Source organism: Zalophus californianus, chromosome 5 (assembly GCF_009762305.2).
Source record: "Zalophus californianus isolate mZalCal1 chromosome 5, mZalCal1.pri.v2, whole genome shotgun sequence".
NCBI classification, from domain to species: domain Eukaryota; kingdom Metazoa; phylum Chordata; class Mammalia; order Carnivora; family Otariidae; genus Zalophus; species Zalophus californianus.
In genome coordinates this window covers 104,978,353-104,997,774 of record NC_045599.1, presented here as the reverse complement: position 1 = coordinate 104,997,774, position 19,422 = coordinate 104,978,353, and the positions used below count along the sequence as shown (strand labels likewise).

General features: G+C 39.3%; 1 protein-coding gene across 5 annotated transcripts in view; it reads right to left on the bottom strand.

Annotated features, from left to right (window-relative positions):
• EBF1 (EBF transcription factor 1) overlaps positions 1-19,422 on the bottom strand; it is a 391,542-nt gene that overhangs the window by 30,042 nt on the left and 342,078 nt on the right. For all 5 annotated transcript variants that reach the window (XM_027605969.1, XM_027605968.1, XM_027605970.1 and 2 more), the window contains exon 11: positions 1,542-1,630. In XM_027605969.1, coding sequence (XP_027461770.1) covers positions 1,542-1,630 — 89 coding nt within the window. The remainder of the gene's footprint in view (positions 1-1,541; positions 1,631-19,422) is intronic.

Genomic DNA, 19,422 nt, shown 5'->3' with positions numbered 1-19,422 from the left:
ATCTCTCCAAGGCACATCTACACTCGAGACAGAGATTGCTGTTCACTATTACTATTAGATTATTTAATTGCTCCCCAAGATTAAGTCAGGGTAAAAGAGAAGGATGTGTAGAATGGAGGCCCACTTCAAAGACAAGGATATGAACAAACTGACACATCATATGATTTCTTCCTCTGCAGTGAGTTTTTACTGAGGTGAAGAGCACTGGGCAGAAGGCTGTGCTGGGAAGCTGAAGGTTGAGACTGAAGGCTGTGTGGTTCTAGCCCCAGGTCTGGGCAGAGAAGAGCCGCTCTTGTTGGGCACAGTTCTTCTCTCTGGTCAGGTAGTGTCCTCCCCTCCCCTACTGGCTCCTCTCATCTCTGCGTCAGGTGGGGGGACACCCTTCTCCTGGGAAAGGCCTATTATCACAGGTGGCTCTGCTGTCCAGGGCACCAGGCTCACAGGGAGGATGTGATGATAAACTGATCCCCCAAAGAAGTCTGCTGAGCTAGGAATGCCAACTTCATTTTTGTAAGTGTTTTATGCAGAGAAACAGACTTAGAAAGGACGTATCTCTAGCCTTACTCTGGCAAGGAGAGCACCCCTCATCTACTCATTTAATTTATAATCATTTTCATTTATGTAGTAAATGAAACTTCATTTTACTGTCAGTAAATGGTGAATGGTAGTCCCACTAATTCTGTACTTTGAACTTCTTTGGCATTTAACTCTTCTCTACTCTGAGTCCTCGCAGAACTTGGGTTGTACCTTAAATGTACCTAACACTTCCCATTGTCATTGGTCATGTATGATGAGCTCTCTGCCACAAGGCCCACGGTCCTCGGACACAGAGATGGGGCACTGCCAACACTGCCAACAGGTACAGAAGAGAAGTCAATACATGTAAACTTCCTACCTTCTGTGTTGGCAACTAACAACGCACTGCTGCATGACGGGTATCACTCTGTCCTGAATTTTGGTTTAATTTCGCACATGTTTGTACTGTATTTCCAGTGAAGTAGGATGCCTCTGGTGGTAAGAGGCTCTGTCTTATTTGTCCAGTTGCAAGATCTGCCAATATGTTTCTTTTGAGCTCTAGCTGCACCGGGGATAAGTATAAATCCTCACATAGTAGAAAGGCAGTGTTCTTTTTCCTCTTGAGAGTTGGTGTGATGCAGTGATTAATAACCTGGACTTTGGAGCCAGGCTGTATAGGTTTGAAGCTCAGTTTAGCAATTTACATGCTATGTGACCTTGGGCAAATGATTTAACCTGTCTTTGCTTGATTATTTTCTTCTCTAAAATAAAGGTAACAGTACCAACCTTAGAGGGTTTTTGAAAGGAAGAAATGACATAATATATGTAAAAATAAGTATAACACTACCTGGCACATAAATGCTTGCTACTTTTGGTATTGTTTACCTTGGAGTACCACGCACACAAAGCACACAAATATTGAGTTGTTAATCTATGAACTAATTTTTATCAATAGCAAAGTTTTCTGCTCATTGCTTAAGCCCAAGTATCCAGAGACTAAAACCCAAAAAAAGAGGTATCCTGACCTTTGGCAAACGCTCAGGGTCGCCAGGGTGCCGAGGAATGACCTTCTGTAACCTCTGAAAACCATAATCGATGGTGGGTTCGTTGAGCGCTGCAATGAAGAAGTCAAACGATTAGAACAATTTCAGGAAATAAAACAGACCATAACACTGATGGTGTGGAAATAACTGGAAGTCCAAATTTTAATTTATACTTTTGAAGTCGAGCATGAGATGATCAGATGCACCATCCCCTTGCTGAACATTTCCACCATCTACTTGTGCTATTTACCATGGTGGGCAGGGACTCACTCAAAAGAACATTAATAGCAGGCCCCAGACTCTGTTCTTCTGGCCAAATTCTATATTCCTTACATAATCAAAAACAGAAAGTAAAATGGCATTTGATGTGAAGTTTTAGGATTCACTAGTTAGAAGCTCAGGTCAAAACACTCAAGGGCTTGTCTGAGCGTGTCTATAGATTATAAACAGCAGGAGAATGACAAGTACTTGCTTAACTGAGAAATGTCTAGTAGACCTCAGCAGATATATCTCAGTGCCTCTATGGCCATTAAGCCCGCAAGAATGTGGTGAGAGGCAGGGAGACAGGATCTTCTCGGCATAGAAAGCTGAGTCTACCCTTGGATAGAGTCTGCAAGTTGATAGGTGTTGAAAATACCCTTGATACAACACCCTCACATCTAAAATGACAGACTCATTCACCAACATCAATATTATTTCAGGAAGAAGACCAGCCTCTGTGGAGCACTAGCTTAGAGCAGCTGGGTCTCCAAGAAAAATTCTTAAAAAGACTAGAAGAAGAGCAAACCTGTAATAATATTTGGAGACAATGGGCCTTACTGTACCCATACTGCCTACACTCTCTTCCAAAGCAGCCTTAAATTAAATGTGATACGAAGTGGACTCTGGTCTATAATTTTCAAAATTTCTTCCCAAGATACAAAATATCTTCAGCCTTCCTCATCTGACCAGGAAAAGATGGCAGCTCTGTCCTCTACCCACATCCCCCAATATCCTTTAAGTAAGAGATGGGTGGGTGAGTGGGTGTTTTTCTTCTTTTCTTTTTTAGTGTAACTAATGTTTTCAACCACATTTTTTCTCCCATACCGAGTAAAAAGTCTTTGTAGTTCTGACATTTAGCTATACATTAGAAAACAAGTTGCTACATGCTTTACTTAAAATGCATTTCCATTAACCTAAATTTTAAAAGTAAGATTCATACTACTACTAACTTTAAAAAACTGTATTAAATTCAAATAGGTCCCAAGGCTAATGGAAGCAATTTGTATACCAACCCAAACTGACTGGCCCACTTTTCAAAATACAGGTATGATAATCTTGTGGTTTTAAAAGGACATTTAAATTGAAAGACTGTGAATTTAGTACATAATTATACCAATAGAACCCTTTAACTTGTCAACTTGTAAATCTAAAAGGCTATCAATCATTTCTAAAGAGGAAATAAACCTTAAAATTCCTTGATTGACAGTGCTTACTTTTTATGTAAGGAAAAAAAAAATGGAAAAAAAAAAAAAAAAAGCTGCGTAAAGTGGCCAGAAATCCATTTACAAAAGTACATTGTTTTACACAGGTGAGTAAAAAGCCAATAATTACACCACCAAAAGACACATAAATCAGAGTAAGTACTTTTTCCTCACTTGTATATTTTCTAAGTTGGAGTGAACTTCAGGTAACTTTTTATTGAAAAGATATTTTCCCAAATGCAATGCTTATTGAAGTTGCTAAGAGAGTAGCATTTTCATTTAAGACAATGTAATCATTTTTGCAAATATGAGATTTAGACATCTTGTCCCCCCCCTTCCCCCGCTTCTAAACAGTAAACTTTCAACCTGTCTCTTGTGGAAATTAACTAAAATTATACCCAGGTGTACCAAATCTCTCTATCTATACTAGTATATGAGTTAAGGCACAATATTTATTATTCCTCCCATTTTATGAATTACTTTCTAAACCCTTGAGAAGAATTCTTTTTTCAAATTAGACGTGTAGAGAAAAAGCCATAGAACTCTATGCAGGGAAGCTGTTACTCGTAAAACCCACAGTATTTAATCAAGAAATGCATGAAAGGGACAGGAATGGGCACCCAAGTTTAAGTTATGTATCACGTCCATCCCCCACCCATAATACTAATTGCCATCAAAGATGTCTAACCATAAAAATAGCTTTAGACAATTAAATGTATCATTTTAATATCTGGAGACATAATTCAGCATCCTGAAAATTCTAATTCTTAATTTTATTTTTCAGTCTAAGCCACCAATAAAACTTGAATTGTTGACCTGCTCCTTTGATTGTTTGCATATTGAATTAATTCCTACTGTGTCAAGAAACCCATGGTTGTTAAATGAATGACTGTGTGACGTATGGGGGGAGGATGTGTTTCTCTGTCCATCCAGCCAACTCACAGCAGAATGACCAACACTATTATCTGCAATTAAAAGAACCAATTCAAATATCTATATGGAACTAATAGCTAAAGAGCTGAGGAGAAATCATTCTGCTGCCACAAAGAGTAATTGAGTTAGATATATTAAACCCATTATTCAAAGGAAAATAAGCATCCACTGTATGGGAGTATACTATGTGAGGGGAAATATTTCAGATAGTAAGACAAAGGCTTTTAATTTATTTCCCATGCCTTTATGATCTGCTCTACACTCATACTTTTAAATACATTAACCTGCCCCTAATTCAGGTATTGAATAATACAATGGCATGGTCCAGTGCTGTAGACAAAGATAGCACAAAAAATATGCAAGACAAAGCTTATTGTCTTCAATTCAAAGGTGTCTGATGGTTTCTCTGATTGCTTTGACTAGAGGACAAAAACTGATCCCTGAGTGAGAAGGTCCATCTGATAAAAACTGTTACTTAAAAAACAAAAAAGAAAAAAACCGAAAACAGATGAAATGTCTAGGGAGCAGGATGGTTAAATCATGGCATACCCATGGAATGGAATATGATGCAGTCCTCAAAAGCAATACCATGGTGGGGGGGGGATATTTACTGACTTATAATATATTGCTAGGTTAACAAGCAGATTACAAGAACATATGTATAATACGGTTACTTTTTAGAAAATGAACATACATAGAATAAAAAAGTGTCTGTGTATAAACTGCTTAACAGTAGTTATTTCTAAAAAAGTGGATCTTAAAGTGCTTTTCTTCCTTTTCTTTGTGTTGTGTATTCTCTGAGTTTTCCACAATGAACATATATTACTTTTATAATCAGAGGGAAAGGTTAAGAGCAAGAGATTGTTGCTGAGATGGAATTTGACCTCCTTGTATAAAGTAATGACATAAGAAACTATGCCTTAAAAGGGGTCTGTATACCCTTTAATAACCTTGCATAGGTTATTACAGACCATAAGAAAAATAAGTAGTATACTTTTGGCCAGTTGTATAAATATGTGACTATTCATAAACTCTCTGAAAATCAACAGAGAGGGTAACGAGGAGGAATCATAAAGAATGGTATATTTATTTCATCAGTGGGGGTAGTCGTACCTTAGGGACATACGTCTACTCTGCAAGAATGTAATATAAAGTTAATCCTTCAACAAAGTGACCTCATTGTATTCAAGCACAGGGCTCAGGGGGCACCAGTAGAAATGGGACTAATCAATTTTTCCCCTTAAAACTTGGGACAATTCCGAGAATCTAGTAGAGAAAGAAAAAAACTTAATTGAGCATAATTAACCACAAATAAAGAAGCATGAGCATCTCAGGTTGAAAAAAGAAAAAAACGGATGAAGCTATAAACTACAAAAGGAATGTAAGGTTGAGAGAGCATTATGTGACTCTTCTTCCAAACACCTAGGCCACAGTCTGAAAAGGGCTGCAAAGGGTGTCATCCTAAACCAGGCAGGGACAGTAGCACAATAAGGGAAACTCAGAGCTTTAGAAAAATCTGTAATCCCAAATTTAAAAAGGCCCAATTTTTAAATCATCAGAATAGAATGGGAGCCATGTAGGCATATGAAAAATTCCACAAGATAGTAAATTCTCCATTGATTCAATCATCATTTTTAGTGCTTACCATGTGTCCAGATGGCATTTGTAGGAATTAACTGTTTTGTGTCACAACACCAAAAGCCCTGGAAAAGAAACTTCCTGAAAGGTATATGTAATCCAACCCCAGAAGAGGGATGAATTACTCTGTAGAGTTGGAACGCAGCTTCCTTACATTCAGAAGTGTACCCTCTTGCCTTCCTGAGGCTTAGATGGTGGGTCACCACCTCTGCTCCCATTTTGTAGGAAGCCTTCCCTAGGGTCACACTACACTTCATAGGACACATGGATTTAAGGGCAATCAGAGTATTGAGGAGCCACAGACATTTGAATTCAAGATGTTTTCCACTGTCCTGTTTAAACTTGGAGATAGATACATGTTAGCTGAGTAAGCTCAGTTGGACCCCACAGAGCTGTGTACATATGCTACAGTAAGTCTGGAACTTTCCTACAAATGCACAGAAACCAAGAGCAAATGTTTCTACACAGGGAAGCAAGCTTGCAGGGCAGATGTATCAGCTGAGAGTCCTCTCCCTCATAGCTGTATGTTACTGGGGAGTGGAAGTTGGTAGAAAGCAGGTGATATATGCATGGGCATATATATATAAATGATATATTGGCATTTCAGGGACATCCAACTCATTACTTTTCAAAGAGTAAAAGCTAATTAAGTGGTTAAAAAAATCAGGGGTGCCTGGGTGGCCTGGGTGGCTCAGTCAGTTAAGCATCCAACTCTTGATTTCAGCTCAGGTCATGATCTCAGAACCCTGAGGTTGAGCCCCACGTTGGGCTCTGCACTCAGCCGGGTGTCTGCTTAAGATTCTCTGCCCCTTCCCTCTATCCCTTTCCTTTCCCCTCCCTGGCATGCTCCCGTGCATGCTCTCGCCCACTCTCTCTCTCTAAAATAAATAAATAAATCTTAAAAAAAATTTAAACCCCTAGATCTGGCCTTATGTTGGAATTGCTTATCAGGGCTTTGGGTACTTTCTCAATCTCATAATCTCAGACTCCCCCAAAGGAAACCAGTAACTTTCTATGCAGCACCAATCTAGGCAGAGCCCTTCTCTGGGCTTCAACTGAGGTCCTGGTCAGGACAGAACAGCTCTGGTTATACAAAACTATTGTTTGCAGCGTCCAAAAGTCCATGCAACATGACATGCTATATGCAAAGAACATTTAAAATAAAAGACGCGATTTTATGCACTAATACTAATGAAAAGAGTATAAAATCCATTCAGAACATCTAGTAATGCGTAAATCCTAGCTAAATATATATGCCATTTGTGGCCTTTCCAAGCCTTTAGTCTTTTTTTTTTTTTTTTAATCCACTTCACAAACACATCAAATAAGGAAATTCTCTTTAAGGGGATTTATTTGCAAATTAAAATCATGTAGTCAAGAAGGATGCATTCTCAGTTATGAAAATGGATTTTTCTCTTTTCAGAGTTTCTTTTTAGAGAAATCACTCCTCCATCCTCTTTAACTTCTCGAATACGTATTCCTGGAAACAATGGAAATGAGGGGCTGGAGAGCTGTGTTCCCAAATAGTGCAGGAAAAGCGCTTTCGGTGCCATTCCAATGTTAGCGCGCAGAGTTCCCCTGTTTTTATAGCTCAGCAACTCACTGCAGCGCTTTAACATATTTCTGGGGTTTTAATTTCCTTTTTTTAATGGTTGTGTGACATGATGTCATTTTGACTGGAAATAAAAAGAAATGCAGATATTAGGAAGGTAATATTTATATTCTATTGCCATTTAATGTCCAAACAAATATCTAGACTCTATGCCAAGTAATAAATAAAACCTCATAGCAGAGGCAATGATAAAACCAGCACCTGGGTCTCCAAGCTTCCCTGGTGACTACTCTATATTTGAACTAAAGGAGTAACAGCGGAGCATTTCCCTTCAAGGCAGATCCATTCTGGGCATGAGAGTTATTACATATGTGTTAGGCGAGCCTTTTCGTTCCATAATGACCCCATTTTTCCCTCAGTCACTAAATTAACAACCAGAGGTAAACAATAAAACAGCAAGTTATCTTCACAAACCTATCTTTAAGACTGACTTTAAAATATATAAACCGAAAAATCAACCACAAGCCTAAACAAGAGCCAGAAATATGGTTAATGGAGAAATTTGTTGCATTTCCAGCCACTTGGATATTTCATTATCTTCCTAGATGTTTAGTGCGTGAACGGTATTCTGGGATGCATTCCCTTAGAAACCTAAAACCAAATCCCTTGCAAGTGGAGCCCTGCTTCCAGTGTGAAATGCTTGTACACCCCAGGGCCCTGCCTCAGGAGCCAGTGAGGCTCAGGAGAGGTTTGGGAAGAGGCTCGTTGAACTGCAGAAGGCTGTCACTGAACCAGAAGGGTGCCAGAATGAAGCCAACATGGGCAGAATTTACCAACATAAGAAGCCAAAGGAAAATTTCTAAATTGGATTTGAACAGTGCCCTGACTTCTTATTTGTAGTCTTCAAACTTCTGGATGTGTGGCAACAACTTTGAGATTCAAAAATCAAGTGAAGGAATTACTACCTCTCTCTACCTAAGGTGCAGTCAGCAGTACCAGGTGGCCTGTGTGACTAAGTCCTCTTTACAAGGGGTGGAGCCCGGGGGAGCATGCAAGGCACAGACCGGAGAGAGAAAGTGATCTGGAAAGAGGATCGGAGCCCAGGATGTTGGAGCACAGGGGCTCTTGGAGAAAGAGAGGGAAGACCATGAGGACTGTCAGTTGGAATACAAAGAACCCATGTACATTTGGAGATTAATAACTCTTCCAGAAGCAAAAGCAATCAAGAGCAGGAAAAAAGTTAAGAGTGACTTGCTTTTGTTTTTTAAAATGGAAACAATTTTACTGTTTCTCTAAATCTAAAACGAATACATTCTTATTGTATAAAAAAACACAAAAGAAACACAAAGAGGAAAAAAGCCATGTAATACCCCTATTCATATATAATCATTATTTATATTAGTATATATGCTTTCAGACATTTTCACAATACTGTTTTATATAAATATAGGTTATATACATATTTATAGCCACCTCATTCTTTTTAAGGGTCGTAACATACTGCATTATATAGATGGCCATAATTTCTGTAACAAATCCCCTGTTAATGAGGATGTATGCTTCCCCCCTGCCACCAAATTTTCAGATTTAAGAAGTGCTGTAATGAACAACACTCAGGAGAAATTCTTGGATAAAAGAATATGCATATTTCAAGTCTTTTGATACCTATGCTTCCTAAGTATCCTTTACCAAATGTATACCAATTTATACTTTGATGTGTTAAAACTAATTTTTAAGATTTTTGCATCCTAAAACTCATGTATTCTCTAAGTTATAAGGACCTCTGAAGATTTTTAATAGATAGTAACAATCATAAAGATTACTTGTTGAGGTGTCAGTTTATACCTGAGGTCATATAAGACCCTTTTCCCAGTAATATCAAGTGCTTAATAGACATTATCTCAGTGATTCCTTCGATATGCTGTCACACACATATCAAAAATCATTACTCTCAATTCTAAGGTGAGAAACTGAGGCACAGACCGTGCTGGCTTTGTATAAATCAGAACAAAATTCTCACTGCTTTACTTACTCTTCCAGGAGGGCTCTTTATTTTAATACTGATGAATCCCAGTTTGCAACATATTGACAAGTTCTGTTCACACATTGATTAAATGGCTTCTTTTTCATTAAGTATCTGTGAAACAGAGACTCACCCTGAGGAAGAATCCTGGTGCCCAGACTCCTGACTTCGTGCAGGAGAACAAGCCACTCAGCCTGCCTTCTTTACTTAAAGCTCACCATCAATAAGCACAGACCTTTTGGGGGGAGGTCACCCTGGTATTTTGAACTTTCCCCAAAAATGATGAAGAAACTCTGTTTTCTGTCAGGTCTGAGTTGGGCTCTCAAAGGCTGATTTGTCTTTGGGGGAAAAGAGAACACAGAACCCTGTTGAGCTACATTAAACCCACTTATTTCCTATCACAACCGATTGGTATTTTCTAGACGATCCTTGGTGAGAAGTCACTGGCAGAAGTGGAGCATCTCTTCATAAACAGACCCCTTTCTTGCCCTGGAGGGTTACACTCTATCTAAAGCGGGAAGTAGGGGAACATACATATAGTTGATGAGAAAAGTTGCCCCTGTTATTGCATATGATGTGATCTGAACAGCTTGGCCTTTCAGGAGCCTTAATTTAGATTTCCAAATTTGATACAAGTTTAAAACTAAAATTAAATCCCTCCAGCAAAAAGAAGCTTAAAGATCTTCATGATTTTTTTTTTCTGGCCTTTCCATCTTTTTCACTTTAGAATTAAAAAAAAAAAATTGCATCATTTATGATTAGGTCTCAAAGCCAGATCTGCTCATTTGAACTAGAAGAGAAGGATGATTTTCGCTGTGTAATGGATGACGGTGTTTAAATGTTGAAAGCCAACACAGTCCGTCTTTCTTAGCATTTAAGGATAAATCCATAATTTTCTTCCCCACTGGCATATATTCTGATATAACAAGAGTAATATTCCTTCTATAATTGTTCTTCAGATTTTTTCCCAAAGAATTTTGACAATAACTGTTATCGAGGGGGTAAAATCACCCAGCCTGTCTGATAAACATGTTTCTTTGCGTTCCCACCCCAACGACTGCTTGACACCGTACTTTTATCATCCAGTGTGTGTTCAGAATGAGCTTAGAACAGCAATTGCCGGGAATAGGCAGGCGATAAACCGCATTGATTTAACACATCTTGTTTTCAATCATGCTTGGATTTTCTGAGCACGCATTTTTCCTGTACTCTGGCTTGTAGCTTTTATCTGACGAGCTGATCCCTTTTCACTGGAAAATGAAAAGGTCGCACAATAAGACACGGTTTACTGGAACTTGAACACGCACCAGGGAAAGTATTTTAGATAAATACTGTCAGACACAGCGGAGCTGAATTTCAACAACACAACTGCTAAACAACAATACTTATTACTCTCCTAGAACAAGCTACCAGTAACTTATGGCTCTCAGCAGGGAACAGCACCAAGTCCAGACTCCAAAGCGAAGAAACCCTTCGCTGAGCCCCGCGCTAACCAAGCACAGAGTTCTGGGCTGAGGTCCTACTTGTGATTGTTAATATCACGGTTTTATGAGACAACTCGAAAAACTACTCCCACTGTTCACAGAGCTGTTTCCTCTAAACCAGTAGACAGGTTTCAGAAGAGCTGGATAATGAAGTTATTATAGCAGGACTCTGTAGACAGATTGAGAGGGGGAAAAAAGTCCCAAGAAAAGTGAAATAAAAGTGACTTCAAATAATCCATTAATTCCACTAATAAGACAGGAAAGTACTTGTAACTGGGATTAGGGATTAGAGGATTAACTAATTATTTGGTAATATTTTAATAAGGCAAAGAGCACTCCTAACAAGTATGTTATGTAGAGAACTACAGTGGCTTTGCAGATAAGCCTAGACATTATTATCAGCCTAACCTCCAACTAAATGGCATCTTGATATAAAATAAATGAAGTCAACCCTTTTCAGTATTGACCCACCTATACGATTATTATTGCTGTGTATCATTAGCTTTAGAATCAGCCAGAAATTCTCCTCTACCTGAACGGGAGTCAGAACCCTTTTCTTTTTAGCCTTAACACACATTCTCATTGTATCTTTATTCATTATCTACTCCAAAGATGTTCAAATTTTCTCCATTTACAGTACCTTGGGCAGCTCAGCAATCTTTTCACAGTGCCTGTAAGCAAAAAGAAATGCCCAACAGCTCTGTTTATTAACTACTTAGGTCCAAACAGCCTAATATTTATGTCCTAATAACATAGTAGCCATTTAAAAAAAAAAACAAAAAACAAAGAAATTGGAGGAAAAAATAATATAGTAATATTTTTCTTTCATTCTAAGATAATCACAACTATTTTCTAATGGGATACATGCGTTCCTGTTGAGCACTGCATAACTTCTCAAATCTTGGAATAAGATTGTATACTACCACCCTCTTTTCTCTTCTGCATTAATGTTTACATGAGACTTCCTTCTGATCCCAGTAATTGCTGGTAACTCAGCTTTGCAAAGCCACGACACCATCAAAAGAAATGCAGTGCGATCCAATGTTAAGATATGTATTATCTTGAACTAGTAATTTGTGTGGTATCCAACAGACTTCGTGTTACCTGTTTCTCTCAAATTTAAAATATCCCATGGCACCCCTGTAATGCTAAGATACAAGGATCAATTGTATCCATCTATGTGTGTCTTTTCTTCTAATAATAATTATTACAACAGCAACATCAGCTAAACACCTCCTAAGAATTTACTAAGTGCCAAGGACTTTACATGGATTAACCTATCTAATCTTTATCACAACCCTGAAGCAAATAACTCGTTATTCCCATTGCACAGAGAAGGAAACTGAGACTCACAGGAGTTAAGGAGCTTGCCCAAGTCCACAGAACCGAGGAGTGAAAAACCAGGGATTCAAACCCAGGCAGTCTGACTCCGAAGCCCTGCTCTTAACCTCTTTGCTAGATCAGACAAGTCAGGACAACAAAGAAGCCTCCAGAACTTTAAAATTTTGGCCTCCAGGACTTTTCGTATTCTTTTCTTGCTCCCCGTATCCCTTCCGATCTGCAATATGTTCTAGTCCTTTCCTTTGTCTTAACATATATCCCGTAGAAACCTTTGTCACCTACTCCAGACTTCATTTGACTTCCATTTCTCTAACAGCACACTCTTCTTCCCGTTGTTCCAACCTTTTGGAGTGAACACAGCTAGATTTGCATCCAGGCTACCTCACTGATCAGTAATGTGCCCTTTAGAAAAGCCACTTACTGTCTTTAAGTCTTCCTTATCTATAAAGGGAAGATTTGATGTGGTGCTATTTGTACATATGCTAAGCACATAATAAATACTCAAAGGCAGTTATTATTACTATTAATAGAATACGTGCCATGTACTAGAAATAGGGGCAGATGTGGGGAACACAGGATTAATTAGACTATTTATGTATTCCCCACTCTCAAGGAACTCCAGAATCTAGGGGTGCAAAAAGACACAAACAGATTTCAAAAACAATGTGATAAATAAGATGCAGTATTCTAGGAGAACATCAAGTATGTTTCACTTGTCCCTGGGGTTCAACTTTCTTCCCCCACTTACACTAATTTGAAATTATAGTTCAAAGACTTCCACCACCTCTAATTCTCAGATATTACTCTAAAATAGAGCTCTACCTGGAATAGGACACAACTGTTTTAAAACAACATAAATCCTGTGACCAGATGGGAACAAAAAAAGGTAGGAAACACCTAATTAAGATGGGATTCTTTCCCAGACTTGGGATATGTTACATTGTTTAATTCAATAAAATTGGATTCTTGCTGTATATAAGGTTGTATGATTAAGAAGATAAAAAGAAAGAGAATTACAACGCAGGTCAAATTTCCTGTGCATCCCCAGCTAGGGATGATTCGGTTGGAAAAACTCTTCTAGGCAACACGATGTACCCTTGAGGAGTGCATAATCCAGTGGGGAACCAGGCCTGTATGTAATCGGCACAGAAGAAGGAAAAAAATAATTCTCTGTAGTGGAGTCAGGGACACATTTACCAAAGAAGTCATATTTGAGCCAGATGTATAAGGATAAATAGAATTTTTCTACAAAAACGAGTGGGAAAAGCATCCCAGGCAAAAGGAACAACATGAGCAAAGGCACAGAGCTATAAAAGGACACAATGTGTTCTCATAAGGTTGGATAATCCAGTTTTGGGAGAGCATAGCTTATACACTGGGAGCAGAGTACTGAGGAACCGTGAGTAATAGTATTGGCCTTGGGGGCCATAGAAGATTTTATCTGGTAGGCAACAAGGAGATATTTCAGGTTTTCCATATCATAAGAGTAACACAATTGCATCTGTATTTCAAAGACATAACCATAGGAGTCCAGTGAAAGATGGATTTAAAGGACCACCACCTAATGATGATGTGGTCATTCAGAAAAGGTAGATTTCAGAGGTATTTTAGAATAGAATGCACATGACTTCAGTAACATATTAGGCGTGAGGAATAATAAAGGACGGAGAATGACTGACATTTCTAATTTATCTGAGTGGCTAGAGTAGCCACTCAACAAGATAAAGAATGCAAGGAGAAAATTACATATGAAAGGGAAAAACCATGAGTTCAATTTCAAACATGCTTTTTAGGTGCCAATAGGACATCCACGTAGAAATCTTTAGTAGGCATTTGGAAACAAAGGACTAAAGCTCAGATAAAAGATCAAGGATGGAGCTGAGGTTATAGGTAATGTCAAGATGTAGGTAACAGCTGAAACTACTGGTGTGAGAATAGAACCAGGGACACACACAGTGCTACAGTAAACACTAACAGTTAAGGAATAGTTAGAAAAAGATTCAGAGGCAGAAGGACAAAGGCAGGTCAAAACAGTAGAAGGAATACCAAGAGCGAATAATGGAACTGAAATCAAATGTGGGGCTTAAAGTGAAAGGGGTTGTCCACACCATTTAGTATAGCTGAGTAATCAACCAGGAGATGTCTGAGGAGAAACTGTCAAAGTACACCATTCCAAGATCATTAGTGTAGGTGGCAAATACAACTTCAGGAGACTCATGGATACCTTAATCCAGAGGCTCTAGTTTTCTCAACAATCCCCAAACAAAGATCTGAGCACACAAAGAGAGTAAGGGTTGTTGACAAACCTATTTGCCCAAATGAAGCTTAGCTAATCACGAGAGGCAGAAGACAGAGTAGAGTCCACTCAGGTCTAAGAATAGTGTAGAATTCCAGATGTCCTGAGGCAAAAGTTATGATGCCAAATTCACCTTCAGATTTGATCAATTCCTGTTAGTATGGGGGGAGGGTGAGGATGAGGGGATTTCCATGGCTCTTATTTTTTTTTCTGCCCCCAATTTTGACACCTGTCTTTTAAAAAGTGGATGGAACCAAGTTGGTCACTCACTGGTCACCACAGTGAGGTTCTACTCCTTCTAACCCACCCTAGATTAGGACTTGTAAACCACAGAGGAATGGGCTTCCTTGACCCAAATATTGACAAAATATATCTGTATATGTAACCAGAATTTAATCTCCCTTGGATGCTGGTGGTCTTAATATTGGTCCCTGACGACCTACAATCAATAAATGTTTAGTTAAGCAATTCACTTGTTTTGGAGTAACAGTTATTGTGTGGGCAATGGGTATGTGGCCACTTCCGCAATAACCCCATGTCTCCCGACGGAGTGTGTACAATCACACATTTGTTGCTATTAGCTCGTGAGATGCTGGAAACCAATTTTGAAAAGCAAGTAATAAAGCACCACATAAAATATAAGGGTGTAATTACTTCTTGGTCAGGTTAAACCTACTGTGACGATAAAAACCAAAGGGAGCAGCAAGCATCATAAGTGGGTTTGCTATAAATTTGACACTGGTTCTGACCCTCAGAAAGGAAAAGTCTTGAACCCACCCACCTAAGCCAGGTACGCAGAAGACTGTGTTGTATATCTTTACTGAGTCTCTGTTTAAAAGCCTATGCCAACTCCTTTTTTTTTTAAGCCTATGTCAACTCTTAAGAGTTAAAGAGAATGGAGCAGTCACCAAATTATTGACCCAAAGCCTTTCAGATTCTTGTTTGAATTTAGGTCCCAAAGAGAAGGGATCTAGAAACTGCATCAGAGAGTAATCACCATGCAGGTAGGATTTGTTTTCTAAATAGAGAGGAAAAAGAAGGAAGTGGGGGTCTAACTGGAACATGGACCACACTGTCCAGGAGGTAAAGGAAACGCTGGCTATTGCTGATGATCTGTGGGCAAGCACTCTGGTGGGCCACTAACATAAACAGACTCCTCCACTTTTAGGTTGCGATCTTTTTCACTTCTCATCCCAAGTGCTTGAAGATTTCCCTAATCCACATGGAATACCAAGGGCAGGTGGGTGTAGGGGGTGGGAGAGAGGTTTATTCTAAGTTATGCCAAGAACTCTTAAGGATGGTACTGCACAGTCCATATTTAAGGATATCATTAATGTTTCCATTAGCAAGTATGGCTTTTGGTTATTTCCAGCTCTTGGGAAGACATTTAGTTAATATCTCTGCTTAGCCCTTCTAAGAGCTACAAATGGTTCTTCTAAGATATGTGCATCATGAATAGGCTTTATGACAGTATGCTGTTGGAGAATAGCATTAGTCTGCTGATAGAGCAATAGTGGACAATTTTTACTAATAGAAGTGACTTCGATAGGTTAAATTCTCAAGGGCAGAAACTTGCATGGAAATAAGCTATACACTGATGGTTGGTTAGGAATGGGGATGGCTTTTTGGAGGGCAAATTGACTGTGGGTGGAGAGGAAGAAGGACTAAGCCCAGAGACTAAATCATCACTGAATTCAGAGACATCCCCCAAAGTAGGCCTCATGGCCACACAAACCACTTGTAACAAGTCTACTTTTTCAAGTGGACACAGACCCACACCAGGCTTGTCAGTCTTCAGAAATGTCATCTTGTGTTTCAACAAAACACCATTCCTGCTATGATTCCCCTGGACCTTCTCTTCTTTCAAAGTGGAAGTAAAGACTGAAATTCTCCAAACTGAATCTGCCAATTCTCTCTAAATTGATGGGTATAATGGAGCCTCTTAAAATGAAAGATGGGAACAAGGAAAAAGAAGTGAGCTTCCTTCCATATTCTCTCTCTACAATCTGTCTGCCCCTATTGGAGGCTGGCAAATTTAAAGGAAATGAAAATACATATTTAACTCCATCTGTGGAATTCACTTTGCCTGAGGCCACCGTGTCAGATATTGTTTGCTGGGTCTTTCAGAGGGTTGGGACATATCTGCAGGGGCAGAGACTAAGCTTAATAAACCACTGACCTATTCCCAGATGGAAAATTTTTATGATTACATTGGGACAATAGGCACTGTGACCCTTTAAGAACAAAATCAAACATACTGGATTGCATTTTTCAAAAGCTACTGAAACAACTTTTCAGTAAGAATATATTCCTCTAAGTCTCCTTTCTAACTCTGGAATTAACAACTTGATCTTGATATGGTTGGGAGAGGGGCACATCCATTCAATCAACTTCAGAACTTTAGTGCTGCAAAGATCCCTTCTTTTCCAGCAAACACAACCCAAGCTTGGAGACCCTAAGTGGTCAATGCAAGATCAAACAGCCAGTTAACGGTTGACTCAGAATGAAAAAGCAAATGTTGGAACCCATTCCATCCTAGGTCCCCTGCATCAGTACTCCACGTAAGCTTGATTTAAAATAAAAAGTATCATTTATTGAGAAGTGGTAGCTGGCATTCTACTTTTGTTAACTTATTTTTTTTTCTTCAACACCCCAAGAGGAAGATATTCCTATTTCACAGATGAGAAAACAGAGGCTGTTAATCTGGGGTGAGAGAAAAGAAGTGTGACTGAAACGCACCTATGGAGAAGGACATCAAACCTGCCCTTCAGACAGCAACATCTTCATCACAAGATCCGTCTCCTAGAACTGCAGTCTGTTTCAAACCTAGTTGGCCCTGCCATTTTATCAAATGAACACTAACTACAAGGAAGACCAATGAAGGCTCCCAGGATCCTGAAAGTATCATGGAGCATGTCAGCGAAGTGTCCACATTTTCTTTTTAAACCATTACCAATCTCTCCTAAAGTCTGTTTTGCAAAACAAAAAAACAAAAACAAAAACAAAAACAAAACAAAACAAAACAAAACAAAAACCCTGGGATTAAAGACGATGTGCTCTGACTTGGACTAAATTCTTGTAATGAAAATGTGATCATAATTGTAGCCCACAGTAACTGGTGCACAATTGGAATGTACCAGAGACTGTGCTCAGCACTATATTATATATCATGAAGTCACAGCCATCCATATGAAGTCTGTATTGTTATCATCACTGTTTTTACAGCTAACGGAAGTCCCTGAGGACCAGGATTCATACTCAGGCCGTCTGTCTCCAGTGCCCACCTGCTTATTCACCCTTTACTCCGGACTGCCCCTGCAGAAGCGTTTAACTAATACATTGGGAGAGATGATGTTCTATTTCCCTTCAGGCAACATAAAAGAAAACAAACAATAAAAGATGTCTCCAGGAAAAAAAAAAAAACTATCCAGTTTCAACTTGAAAATACAAATACATATCCACACATGCTATACAGAGACTTGACTCCAGTAACACATAAGTTTAAAAAGGGAAATTTTCCAAACTGGATCATGCGTAAGCCAAAAACCATTTTCTGTGAGCTGTATGGTGGCAATGTCACCCATAAGAAAGATGAGAAATGACACCCACTTCTCCATTATCACCTGCCAGCTTGTTTAATCTCACCTGACAAGTTTTCCTTAATCAAGTAACTTGAAAATTTTATGGAATCTTGAGGCAGCTCTGGGTAACATGGGTGGAATTCTGATATGCTTCCTTCATTAACTGCTCAGACCCCAGAAATGAGAATAAAGCCTCTCTTCCTGGGGAGTCTTTTAACTGAAAAAAAAAAAACCCTTATCTTAATTGAATGCACACATCAGTTAACTATCTTCGGATTCACAAACCATTAATGCCCCATTTTCACAGAACGTCTTCCTCTTTCTGGTTTGTTGAAAGGCTGGGCTCTCAGGGCTGTGCCTAGAGGACAGTGAGATTCAGCAGGAATGTGGAGAGGACAGGAGAGAAGAAGGGAGCACATTAAGCCCTCGTCTTCACAAGCAAACGAGCATCTTGGGGCTGAGCGGAGAACAGCGAGCAATGCTGTCCTTGCAGAACTGACATCCTCCCGGCACTGCTCTGAGGCGACTGCAAGGGAATCACAAATGATGCCATTCTGCCCTCGGAATACCAGTTAAGCAGGCTTCAAATGTGCCTATGGAGGGAAGACAAGGCTTGCAAATAGAGTTTCGTGGATGTAAAAGGATGGTATAATGAGAAGGGAGAGGGGTAGAAAAACCAATTGCACATTTCTCTCCTGAAATATTGGGCCTATTTGAAAGTTCCACTTTTCTTTCTCTCTCCAAAGCAGAAAGACTTTAGCAGGGGTGGAGGGATGCCCCCAAGGACTCTTGTAAGTTTGCTCCCCACAGGCTGGCAAGTCCCTGAGGAAGAGACCTGAGATGGATAGCCGCTCTATGCCAGGGGCAGCAAGCCTCTTGCGGGAGAAATACACCAGCTGTATCTCTTACTGAGTGTGTAAATTAGACAGGTGTGAGATTGTGACTCTGATGATACAAACATTTACAATTAGACTTGGTAAAAGATTTAAGCATGCTTAAGTTCTCATTGCATGGGGAACGATCTGGGCTCTACTAAACTTCTAAAAACATTGTCATGAAAATATTAGAAACCATCAGGAAGATCCCAAAATACACAATGGCATTTTTTCAAGCCTGATTTTGCTTTTGAAATAAATTCAGAATCTGACTGTGTTCCCTTGGCCAAGATTCTGAAATCATCTCTACCTGCAATTCCATGAACACAGAAAAGAGATCTTTGACTCACCAGAGCCCTGACGTTGCGTTTTGGTATTGAAGGCACCAAATCAGGTCATTTGAACCCCAGACCAACCACTGTACAATGAAAACCACCCTCAGTAGGAAACAGTGTGAACATGGGGGTCCAGTACACCTGCTAGTAATGCCATTAGTTGTGACATAAGTCAATAAGCTCCCACAGAGTTTAGGATTCGGAGAAAACAAAATAACGGCATTATACGAGGGAGATAAACACACACTGAATAACAGCAGTTATGAGTTTCCTTTACATGGCAGGAATATTTTCTTGGCTGTGGGATTTAGAATGTCAACAAGGGAGGCTGGGCATGCCAAT